At 34.7% G+C, this 11,932-nt stretch overlaps 2 protein-coding genes across 5 annotated transcripts; one reads left to right on the forward strand and one right to left on the reverse strand.

The window, feature by feature from the left end:
• The first annotated feature begins 528 nt into the window (after positions 1-528).
• Positions 529-6,076, forward strand: LOC11407823 (uncharacterized aarF domain-containing protein kinase At5g05200, chloroplastic). The gene is made up of 10 exons (XM_003615392.3): positions 529-831; positions 1,256-1,398; positions 1,966-2,079; positions 2,819-3,007; positions 3,096-3,251; positions 3,889-4,154; positions 4,243-4,340; positions 4,715-4,893; positions 5,384-5,500; positions 5,779-6,076. Exons 1-10 carry the CDS (start codon positions 657-659, stop codon positions 5,944-5,946), a joined length of 1,605 nt encoding a protein of 534 aa, XP_003615440.1. The 5' UTR covers positions 529-656; the 3' UTR covers positions 5,947-6,076.
• An 885-nt stretch (positions 6,077-6,961) lies between these two features.
• LOC11410873 (protein ENHANCED DISEASE RESISTANCE 4) lies at positions 6,962-11,706 on the reverse strand. Of its 4 annotated transcripts, XM_003615393.4 has the most exons (4): positions 11,450-11,706; positions 11,291-11,331; positions 10,483-10,733; positions 6,962-10,028 (listed from the first exon to the last, which is right to left on the reverse strand). In XM_003615393.4, the coding sequence occupies exons 3-4, from the start codon at positions 10,601-10,603 to the stop codon at positions 7,267-7,269; spliced, it is 2,883 nt and encodes a 960-aa protein (XP_003615441.1). In that variant the 5' UTR covers positions 10,604-10,733; positions 11,291-11,331; positions 11,450-11,706; the 3' UTR covers positions 6,962-7,266. The 4 variants fall into 4 exon arrangements, with proteins under 4 accessions (XP_003615441.1, XP_024639692.1, XP_024639693.1 ...); XM_024783924.2 differs by lacking the exon at positions 11,291-11,331; XM_024783925.2 differs by lacking the exons at positions 11,291-11,331; positions 11,450-11,706 and adding an exon at positions 11,332-11,446.
• Between the last annotated feature and the right edge of the window lie 226 nt (positions 11,707-11,932).

Below are 11,932 nucleotides of genomic sequence, written 5' to 3' on the forward strand. Positions count from 1 at the left end.
AGGAAAATGTCACAGGGACTAAAAAATGTGATTTTATTTTATAGGGACTAAAAACAAAACTGTGAATATTTATAGGGACTAAAAACTTAATTAACCCAAAATACAATAGGCTTAAATATGTATTTGATCCTTGCAATTAGGGGTCGTTTAAAAATTGGTCCCTGTATTCGCTAATCCTTGCAAACTAGCCTTACAATCATTGATCATTTAAAATTTAGTCATTTGACCAACTTAATCACTGCCACGTCACTAATTTGATGACGTGGCAATCACTGCCAAATATGAAATTTCAATTTTGCCCTTAAGAAGAGGACAAAATATTGAAGAAAGAATTGGAAACCCAGGGGTAAAATTGGAATTTCATGTGGCATGGCAGTGATTAAGTGGGGAGAGGGACGAAATTTTAAATGATTAAACAATACAGGGGTAAATTGCCAAGATTAGCGATTACATGGACCAATTTTTAAACGACCCCTAATTACAAGGATCAAATACATATTTAAGCCAATACAATATTGTTGTTGGTGGAGACATTTTCCGAATAGTGAATGAAAAAAAAAAAAAAAAAATCGATGAAATGAGGGAGAAGAAAAGAGCATAGCCATAAACACAAAGTAGCTCCACGTAACTACTCTTCTCTCAACTCATCATCGTCCATGGCGGTTTCAGGGTTGAGAAGTAGCTGTGGTTTACCATTGGTTCATCATCACAATCATCTTCGTTTCTCTTCTTCCTTCACGAACCTCAATCTTCATTCTAAGTCAAAGCGTTTCACTCTCTTTGCTCGTTATGCTCAAACTCAGGACCTTTTCTCTTCTCGTCGATTCCAAGGTTTCTTCCTTCAACTCCTTATACTCTCTATTCGTTCACAACAATTTACGAATATTTAATTACACCAAATCTTCAATTACTCTCTAAATAACTTGATAATTTGAGAAAATGACATAATTGAATTTTAACATATGTGTCTATGTTGTCGGCAAGTGGACGGTGTGATTGGACCCTTAGATTAGTTGGCGAGAATGCCAGATACCCATTTTTTCAAAAATAAATAAATATGTGTCCTATTGTGTCAGACTTCAGACACGCCTTCCATCAAAAGTGTCGGTGCTGTGCTACAATTTGCAAGGAATATTTGATAAACATTTGTGTACTAACCAATTGAGCTCAAAATAAATGTTTTCACTGTATAGCACTTTAAAATGTTGTGCTGAAATGGTTCATGGTTGTGATCTGTGTGTTTATGTTATGTCAGATAGTATCGAAAAGCTACCTAAGCTTGTAGAGGACATTGTCCAGACATCTGTGGATACTGGTCCTCGGGGTGTACTTAGATTGGCTCAAGGTGTTCAAGCCTTCCTTGGGGTCGGTCAAGAGTGGTTAACGGATGTATCGAAGGTAAACTGGCATGCTATATGTTTACTTTCCAGGCATAACTTTACATTTTATTTTTGTTTTTTAGCTTGTTTGAAGTTTAGTATCAAGCCGTAGATTATATGCATACCTACCTTATCAATGAGAGAATATAGTTTCACTGTTAAATAGCCCATGACCGTTTTTGAATCATAGGTTGGTATGCTGTGTTGTTAAATAGCAGCTATAGTGTAGAGGAATTTGAACAAACAGCAATTGTTCTGAAATACACCGTTTAGTACAAAATATAGTCGCATAGTGGCTATAGCACAATTGGGTAGCAAAATTTGAGCAAACAGCTAATTTTTGCGATTAACTACGCTGATGGGAAGGATTACTTTAAAATGTATTGGTCTGAGATATCTTGCTTGTGTATAGATTGCCAACCTTCTGTTTTTTTTTTTTTTACAATGAACATAAAGAAAATTGTATCAGTTCCTGATTCCTTTTGAATAGTAGTTTGTGTTTTTTATTTCTCTCAACGTTTTTTTTTTGTTGGTATTTTATTAAATGAAAGGCAGAATTATTAAGCACTCTTGCATTATTTCGCAGTCAACAAACTCATCTGCTGGATTACCGACAGAATTGCAGCTTGGTCTGCTGTCCCCCTTATATTTGAGGAGGTTGTTTGAACGTCTGGGGGCAACCTACATCAAATTAGGACAGGTATAAGTGGATACAATTAGTTCCTCCTCCCTGCTCTTTGGTTGTATTTTGTGATTGTTAAAATTATTGGGTTTTAGATAAGGAGGGAGGGAAAAAAAAATATCAATGACCTCAAATTATGATTATGGTTTCTTACATAAAAAACTAGGCACTAACCATCATTCGAACTAATACTAAACTCCTAATCCTAATTTACTGAGGAAAGAAATTATGGATATAAAAAAATATGAAAACTAATGCTAAGAGTTAGCATTCAATGTATTGTAAATAGATTTAAGATGCAAATTATCACTTTGACACTATGATGGGGTTGTAGGGTTTTGGATAAGGAAGGAGGGAAGAGAGGGAATGCTAGGCTCCTAGTCCTAATGAAATTAGGAAACAAATCATAAATTAGAAACAAATATGGAACCTATCCTGAGATATAAAATGTAATATTCAAAATAAATCTAAGATGCAAGCTAAATATTAGAGATATTTTAATATATTCTACAGTAATATTACTTCATTGCTAAGATTGTTACGATACTTCTGTTTCAGTATATAATGGCTCAACAATTGGTATTCAAATATTTTACAGTTTTTAGTTGGAGAGTACAAGCGTGAGTTGCTGATAGAATTTTTGTACCACTTGATTTGATCATATCCTTGATACTATATTTCATTCCTAATTTATAACTGATCTTCTATATGCCTTGCACCCTTGTACCAATGGTAATTTTTGGTTTTTCTCTGGTAGTTCATAGCATCCGCACCAACACTATTTCCAGCTGAGTATGTACAAGAGTTCCAGAATTGTTTTGATAGAGCTCCTCCAGTTCCTTTTGAGGTAATTCAATCAATATTGAGCAAGGAATTAGGAAGACCAATAGAAAGTGTGTACGAATATGTTGACCCAACACCACTTGCTTCCGCTTCTATAGCACAGGTATATTTTGTACGTCTGTCTTTCTCTTTTATAACATTTTATTCAAATTACTGTGGCTGATAATGCAATTGTTGTATATTACATTTAGGTTCATGGTGCAAGGCTAAAAGGCTCACAGGAAGATGTGGTTATAAAGGTCTTAAAACCAGGAATAGAGGACATATTAGTAGCAGATCTTAATTTTGTTTACGTTGTTGCTCGGATATTGGAGTTCTTGAATCCTGAAATAAGTCGAACGTCACTGGTATGAGCAATATGGGTAAACTTACTGCTACATACATGGATACTTTTCCCACAACTACAATATGAAAATAATGCTTCTTATATGCCATCTTTCATGACCAGGGAAATTTTTAACTATGTTACACTCATGATCCTTTGTTTCTGTCCCTTTTACTAATTTCATTTTCTTTCTTATATAGTAACGGATGCTTAAAACTTCTTTATTCGTATTCTACTGTTATTACATTTGTTGTCAACAACAACACCACTGGTGGGGTTGGCTCTATGAATCAATCAATGTCATAATATTGAGTCATGTATTAGGCCTAGAGATAGATAGGCCATTAACTTCTAAATCTTTCTCGACGGTTTTATCAATGGTGTTCTTTGATCTCCCTCTACCTTTTTACTAGATTGTCCTCCATTTGGGGATTGTTGGGTAAACAACATAATTAAACACTTATTTAATAAGAAATTACTACATAAGTGCTTATGTATAAGCTATTTCTATCATTGAAATGAAACAAGGGTAAAATCCACATAAGCTCTTTGTTAGCTATTATGGGGGGCTTATGGATATATCATAACTTGTTTTCAGAAATTTTCCAAACACTTACATAAATGCTTCCTTTCTTATAACACGAGTTTACTTTTAGTAGGTTGGTATCGTCAAAGACATACGAGAGTCTATGCTTGAAGAAGTTGACTTTTACAAGGAGGCTGCAAATATTGAAGCTTTCAGGAGATATTTAGAAGCAACGGGGCTCACTAGGCAAGCTACAGCTCCAAAAGTGTATCAAAACTGCAGTACGCGGCAAGTTCTAACCATGCAAAGACTATATGGTGTTCCTCTTACTGACCTAGACTCAATTAGGTCATTAGTTACTAGCCCAGAAGCCAGCCTTATAACTGCTCTCAATGTGTGGTATGACTAAAGTTCTATTTACAGTTACCGTCCCTGTGCCTTTCCCTTTTAACATGATAATGTATCTTGATATAAAATATTGCGGCAGGTTTGGAAGTTTGCTTGCATGTGAATCTTTTCATGCAGATGTGCATGCTGGGAATCTGTGGCTTCTACGTGATGGCCGTATTGGATTTCTTGACTTTGGTATGCTTTTTCTTCTTTATGCATGGTTTATAGTTGTTTATACTTAAGCTGTAATGTTTTGCAGTACTTTTGTCATCTGTTAACTTTCCAAGGTTTCAAAATTGTTATACATTTTATTTGGAATTTATGCTATTTTTAATTCTTTCCATTTATCAGCATATTGTTTTGCTATGGTTATTCCATGAAATCATCTTGCAACCTTTAATCACTGTTCTGTTTTGTTCTTTTATACAAACTAATGCCTTCTGTCTTCTAAACAACTACAAATTTTAAAGTACTCTGTTGTGTGTATTGTACAAATATATTCTTGTATGAGATATTCTGTATTATGAATTTAATCTATATATTTTATAAAAACAAAATTCAATCTACAGGAATTGTTGGTCGTATATCTCCCAAAACATGGGCTGCTATGGAAGTCTTCTTAGGATCAATTGCCATCGAAGATTATGATTCAATGGCATCTTCCTTAATTCAAATGGGTGCTACAAACAACGATGTTAATGCTAAGGCCTTTGCCAGAGATTTGGAGAAAGTGTTCTCATCAATGAAGGCAAGTTTACCGTAACACACATAAACTCACTTGTCAGTTATACATGTGACAGTGACTACATTGGTCAACTTTTAGTGTCTTGCTAATTTTTGGAGTATTTTTCCGTTTTGTATATTTAGTTGCTCTCAAACTACTCGGAAATGTGTGTATGATATATCTACTTGTCTAGACATGTATAGACACATACATGCTCTCTTAATCCAGATCATTCATGCAGAATGCAATGTATACATTTTGAACTGCTTAATGACTGATAGAACCGGGCCTAGGTTAGATAAGTAGCAACGGGCACATCCTAAGTGGTTCATGTTCTGGACCTGACTCGGAAAGTTTGTTTCTGTTATTTATTAAGCAAAGAATATTTCCATATATTGTAGATAAATACTTCCATCATTGAGTGGTTGAATTTCAAAAAAATCATATAACTTGATCCATACCGGTTAGGAGTTATTGCTTACATTGTGACTGCTTGCTTGCTATTCAAGTGCAGGAGTTGGACACTGAAATAGTTGTAGCAACTAGAAGTGGAACAGCCAGAAATCCAGCTGCTATATCTGCTAATGTAGTTGTTGATGAGAGGCAGATGAATGCCCTATTTCTTGATGTGGTAAGATATTTTAGATTGTGCAAACCGAAATGCTAAGGTTGCTTTTATTGAGTTTTGCTACTTATTAAGCAACACAGTGATTTTTGTTTCCTTACTGTTTTGACAAATAAGATGATGCTTTAAAATAGCTGTCAATTTATTAATATACAATTTTGCATGTCTGCAACAACATTTAATACAGCATATGTAACTTGTGGATATTTGAATTTTTAAGCTAAAATTCTATAAAAATAAATAGTATTATTATGTAGTATTTATGTCATCTATATATTCCACAGGTTCAGGTTAGTGAATCTTATGGATTGAAGTTTCCTCGAGAATTTGCGCTTCTTCTGAAGCAGCTCTTGTATTTTGACCGGTACACACGGTTGTTGGCTCCCAATTTGAACATGCTTCAGGATCAGAGGATTTCTATTGCTTCCAATAGAAGAAGCAACTATACATAGAGTTTTTAATAAGTCAGTATACAAGTGTAAAGATTGCACTGGATTTAGGCTCAAAATATTATATCTGTATTGTTACTTCTGTGTAGATAAATATATAAATGAAATCAAATAAGCCATTGTTGTCCTGTAAGTCTGACTCATTTAGGCTCTGTTTGGATAAACAACTTATTTGCAGCTTATAGCCTAAGCACTTATCATGATAAGTGCTTATGTATAAGCTATTTTTATTGAAAAAGATAAAATAAAGTTGTTTTTCATATAAGCTATAAGCTGTTTTCGTATAGGCTATAAGCTGTTTTCATAAGCTATCTTGGAGAACTAATGAAAATAAGATAAAAATAGTTTTTGAACAATGTCATAAACTATTTTTATAAGTTCTCACAAACACAACTTATGACAGTAGATAAGCTCAAATGTGTCGATCCAACCAGGCCTTTAGTGGAACATTTGTTTGCATGTTATCAATAAAGAATTCAACAATCCTTTGCTTTTCCCCTGCCTCCAAATCGGGATTTCTTAGTGAGTATTTGAAAAAGCAAAAAGTTATGTCTAGTAGATGTTGTACATTGTATGTTAAAAGAAACAAAATGTTTCAAATTGTTTATATGTCAATTAATCGTAATCATCACATCATTAAAAATAATAAACTTTGATTTTAACTAACTCTAAAATCACACATGATCGATTATGATTTGTTGACTGTAAAACGCTATTTTCATCAATACTATATTAAAATTAAATATGGAAAGTTAATGCGAGCTTGATTCTTGTTACATGAACTGTAACATCTTCAATTGCAAGTTAAAATGCTTTACTGCAATAGTTCGGTTAATAAAATATTATTGAAAATTGGTATTAGAAAACTTTCTTATGAAGCAAGAAGTTCCAGAATACAATAAATTTTCAACAAACATACGGTTTAATATACAAACGAATAGTACAACAAACAATAAAATAAAATAATATACAAAGAGTTAGTTTCATATACACCATAATCATATATTTATACAAAATATTATATAAAATAATATTATATAATTGAATAATGAAATACACTTTGAAGAGCAATAAGTCACTCTTATTGCCCTTGTTCAAAACACCATATAGTTACAAAAAAAATTAACAAATGAAATAGCCTTTGTCTAGATGCTTCATCACTCAAATTTGGAAAAGAATTCCTTTCTTGATATTCCCAGCTTCAACTCGATTTTCAGCTCTGTTGGAAGTCCACGAGGTATCAACCCCGTAATAAGAGTTATATTCAAGAGACAGTTTAAATCCCCTCAGAGACGGTTAGAAAATGTATCAGTTCCACCTTAATCAATAATAATGCCCCGCTTCCCCAAATATATATTTCATGACCTCTTTTCCTTCATTAGAGACTGGAGCACCTCTTAGCACTTGACTTGGAGAGGCATAACCCATCAGTTGATGAAGTGCTGAAGGTTTTGGCAGTGACTGTGGTGACTCTCCTTCTGATGACATATTGGATGGAGCCTTACTCGTGCTAGGTCCTCTTGAAGCAGTTTTCTCCTTCTCTGTTATAGCGTCAATGGTACTGGGAGAGACACTTGGATTGTCGTGTGTACCCTCATGCAAGTTGTGCAACGGTGCAACAGAAACAGGATCTCCTTCTGAGGAATAGCTTTTACTGACAGAATGACCATAATCATCGGAATATGACACGCGGTCCGCAACATGAGGTTCAGACTGAGTATTGATGCCATTTATTGGCTTGTTTTTCATATCAAGGTCACTTGATGGTGGTCCAACAGCATTTGGAGTATAAGAAATTATATGACTTTTGTTCTGGAGAGAAAATTTAAGTACTTTTTGACAAGCACCACATTTGAGCTTATGACATACTCTTCTGAAAAGGAGAAAATCTGCGGGAAGTTGCAGCAGATTTAAGCATTTATGACAAGTGACAAACGGTGCTGCACCTGCTACTGGCCGGTAATGTCGCTTAGTAAAACTCGGCTTGTCCCTAGTTCTAGTATAGTTCATCTCGGTAGCCCTGTATCTCTGATCACAAGATTTTGTTTCACGGCCGTGAACATGTTTTGAGTTTATTAACCATTGCGGACTTGAAGGATAAGAATGCTGAGATAAGCAACGACTATGAACTGGATGAGGCCGATACAAATCTTCACGCTGGTAAGGAAAGCACAGAGGAAACTCTCCCACGTGTTGCCCCTCTTGAGGACAACAATTGAAATAAGGATGATCAATATGGTGTGCATTGCTTGTTGGCTCGGTTGAATAAGGTACATGCGAAAAGTTATGCCGCCTTTGGTGCATGTTGATGCCATGACTATAGCTTGCATTTGCATCCCCCCTAGGGTAATCCAAACCATGATAAAATCTCCCTTCGTGTGAATCATCGCTTTGGTATGAAGAAATATGGTTTCGCGCAGAGAGTCTTTCGTTTGTTTCCTTGTTTGCATGGTTGGTTCTGTTGAGCTGATCCTGCAACTTATAAACCATTCTCAACAGTTTCATCTTCTCCTGGTCAGGGTCCTCGACGGAGTCGGGTGAAACATAGCTTGAACTGAGGTAGAGTTCATTGTATATTTGATTTGATGGACTTCCACTTTCATAGCCAGAGTGGGGACTGCTTCCATGGAGAGGCATTTTGTATGGAAACGGAAACTCGTCAGTTTTTGTTCGCATCCGATTTGCATGATCACCTCTATCGGTCTCCAGAACCTCATTTTGATACATTCTATTGGGAAAATTCGACTGACTTCGCATTTCAACATCTTCATATAACATGCTACTTTTAACAGCACCTTTTCCCTTTCTCGAGCCTCCCTTAAAAGAATATAAATTTTGACCGAGGAACTGCTCATCCATTCCATCGTTAGAAGAGACACTGCCGTCATAAGCATGAGAACTTCTAGTTGTTGGAGATTTAGACAATTCTCCAAGCCCACCATTAATCTCCAAACTCAGATTATTCACTTCTGCACTGTCAAATGTACCCGCTGACCTTAAACCGTCAAAGCTATGTCGAATATGTTTGGGAGAATATGCATGATTATCAGATGTACCTTCTTTAAGTTCAGGCCGAGAAACATATGAAATGTTTCCTTTTTCAGATGCAAAGTTCTCAGTACTCAACCTTTCGTCCGTACATGCATTTCCACCAATGTCCTCTTCTGTTCTTTGTAATGACAAGTTTTCACCATTTAATTCTTTCAAGTCTGCATTATTGGGTGCACTGTCAAGTGCACTAATTAACCGATTTCCTGTTTGTTCTAATGGCATGTTTCCATTGATTTGCTCTTCTAGTTTCAAGTTAGTCTCATTTTCTTTTTCAACTGAATTGTCTGCTATCACTTCTGCTGAGGCCTGTGGGAGCTCATTTGAGTAACCTCTGTTGGACACTGTATGCCTTCTGATGTCTGATAACTTATAGATATCCACCTCATCTTCTGGTTCTTCATCTGATAAATTAAATGGTACAAGCTTCTCTTCATCACATTTACCATTTTCAATTTGAATCCTTCCACTATTTCCATCCAATGAAAATTCTTCTGAAGAGCTAGTTGCTTTTTCCCTCAAATCATTCTCCTGAGAAATAACTGGTTGCTCTTCATTGCATTCACCCTTTTCCATTTGACCCCTTTCACCACTTCCATCCAACGAACATTCTCCGGAGGAAGAGCTAGTTATTTTTTCCCTCAAAATATTCTCCTGAGAATTAACTGTTTTCTCTTCATTGCATTCACCATTTTCAATTTGACCCCTTTCAATATTTTCCTCTGAAGAACATTCTCCTGAGGAAGAGAAAGAAGCTTTTTCTCTCGAACCATTCTCCTGAGTAGTAACCGGCTGCTTCCCATTGCATTCACTATTTTCAATTTGATTCCTTCCTTCATTCCCCTCTGAAGAAGAATCTACAGACAAAGAATCAGATGCTTTTTCTATTGAAACATTATTTTGAGGACTAACTAGCTTCTCCCCGTTGCTGTATTGTTTATCACCAGAAACAAGATCTGATGCATTTCTAGGAGCAGCTGCATCAGTCTCGTTTGAACTGGATTCTGAATTTGCAGCTCTGCTTTTTCGTTTCTTAGCTGCATGTAGCACAATGAAGTTATTCAAATTTCAAATTTAAGAGCTATAATAAAGTAAAACAATATTTCATAGAAGTTAATACATACACAAATAGGCAATAAAATGGAGCATCAATCACAATAATAAATAACACAAATATTGAAGTTTATTGTCAAATCAAGCACAACATTCTCAGAGCTCAAAATGCACAACAGCTATAAACTTCACAATTGAGATTTTTCCAACATCATGTTTCCAAGGAAAACAAAACTTTGAGACAGTGTTGTCAATCAAATTCCACTATGTTACAATGGTATGCGTTTCTTTAGCGACGATGTGACAACACTCTGTACTAAATCAAATATTGCAGAACAACAGCGATTTGTTAAAATTCCACTATGCTATAGCGTTACAACTGCTATTTGACAACACTGGTTTAAAAGTAAAATCATAAACGATAATGAGATTTCTAACCTTGAAGGGTCGTGCCGCATCCACCGCACTTGTACACGTCAAAATTTTGAGGCTCTTGAAGCAGCAGCCTGCATTTAGGACATAATACAAATCGAGGTTTGGGAGCTGATTCGCTAGACATTCTTCAGTTTAGTAACTAACGGGCAATGGCAGTACAAAACCGGATTTCGATCTCAAAGTGAAATTCCGATTTCATTCAGTTTTCTGGTTGGAAAAGAACAAGAAACAAAACTCTCTCAAGCTTTCACTGCCTGCACAAGATTAGATTGAAATTTTAACTTAAATTCTGGAAAACACAATTATCTATATAGACAAATTATGATATTCAAGTTTGTAACAAAAAACAAAATTTATGATATTCAAGAAAATGAAAATTCAAGCTGCATCTAACGATTCAAATCAATACAACTAAAATAATAAAATAAAAATAAAAAATAAAAAATTCCTTCATATTTAGTAAGTTTTGAATTTGACAAAGTGGGGGTGATATGTATTGAAATGACTAATTTAGTAAAAAAAAAAAAAAACAGACACGAGTACTATCATGAATTATAAATTGCTAAGACATGATGTTTTAAAAATTCAACAAAATAAATTAAGTCTACATAGGAATCTAAGACACACACATCAAAACCATGAAAAAATCAAAACTCATATCCATAAAAAAAATAAAAAATGACTTGAAAAGATAAAGCATTTCATAACATGCAAAACCCACAAAAAAAAATAAAAAAAAAATCATTTCTTTTTTTAAAGCATAAGAAAAAAGAAAAAAGACATTCAGATGAAGAACAATAACAGTAACAACCTTAATTGACATGTAAGATCTGATGAGAAGAGAAAATGAACCTGCAGCAGGTGAGAGAAATTCAAGTGGTGGAGACAAAATGAGAAATCTTATGTTTGACTCAAACAAAACAAAACAAAACAAAGAATAGAATAGAATAGAATAGAAAGACAGACACACCTTCTTAATTCTTTGTTTTTTTATGTGGTGTTGGTAAGTTGTTAAAGTCAACTATGACCCACACAAGAAGAAGAAAATGGATATTGCAGTATCAATTTCATCTCATTCTCAACTATCTCCACTATCTTTGTGTTTGTTGTTGAATGTGTTTTTTCATGTTTGTTTGTTTGCTTTTTGCAGATAAAGAAGAAAAAGTAGTTGAATTGAATGAAAGAGGAAAGAAACAAGTGTACAGCAGAAGTACAAAGACATGTTTTTAAGAGTCGGCGCTTTTCCACATTTAAAGCGGAACCTACTCAAGCCTGACGTGCCTTCCGTATTCCTCCCCTACCATTTGACTTCCAACATTTTTTTTTTTTTATCTTTATCTTTTGATTTAAATAGAACAACTTAACCTATTTTAATAGAGGATTAATTAAGTTTGAATCTTGTTGTCCAAGGCCTCAGAGCAATGATTAAGGAAATTAAAAGTAGTAGTTTTGT

The sequence above is a fragment of the Medicago truncatula genome, chromosome 5 (genome assembly GCF_003473485.1).
Source record: "Medicago truncatula cultivar Jemalong A17 chromosome 5, MtrunA17r5.0-ANR, whole genome shotgun sequence".
NCBI classification, from domain to species: Eukaryota; Viridiplantae; Streptophyta; class Magnoliopsida; order Fabales; family Fabaceae; genus Medicago; species Medicago truncatula.

Coding starts and splice junctions, on each gene's coding strand:
- LOC11410873 (XM_024783924.2), bottom strand. CDS start 10,603: ATGTCTAGCGAATCAGCTCCCAAACCTCGATTTGTATTATGTCCTAAA. Junction 10,029..10,482: donor ATGCGGCACGACCCTTCAAG/GTTAGAAATCTC, acceptor TGCTACATGCAG/CTAAGAAACGAAAAAGCAGA.
- LOC11407823 (XM_003615392.3), top strand. CDS start 657: ATGGCGGTTTCAGGGTTGAGAAGTAGCTGTGGTTTACCATTGGTTCAT. Junction 1,399..1,965: donor GGTTAACGGATGTATCGAAG/GTAAACTGGCAT, acceptor ATTATTTCGCAG/TCAACAAACTCATCTGCTGG. Junction 3,252..3,888: donor AAATAAGTCGAACGTCACTG/GTATGAGCAATA, acceptor TACTTTTAGTAG/GTTGGTATCGTCAAAGACAT.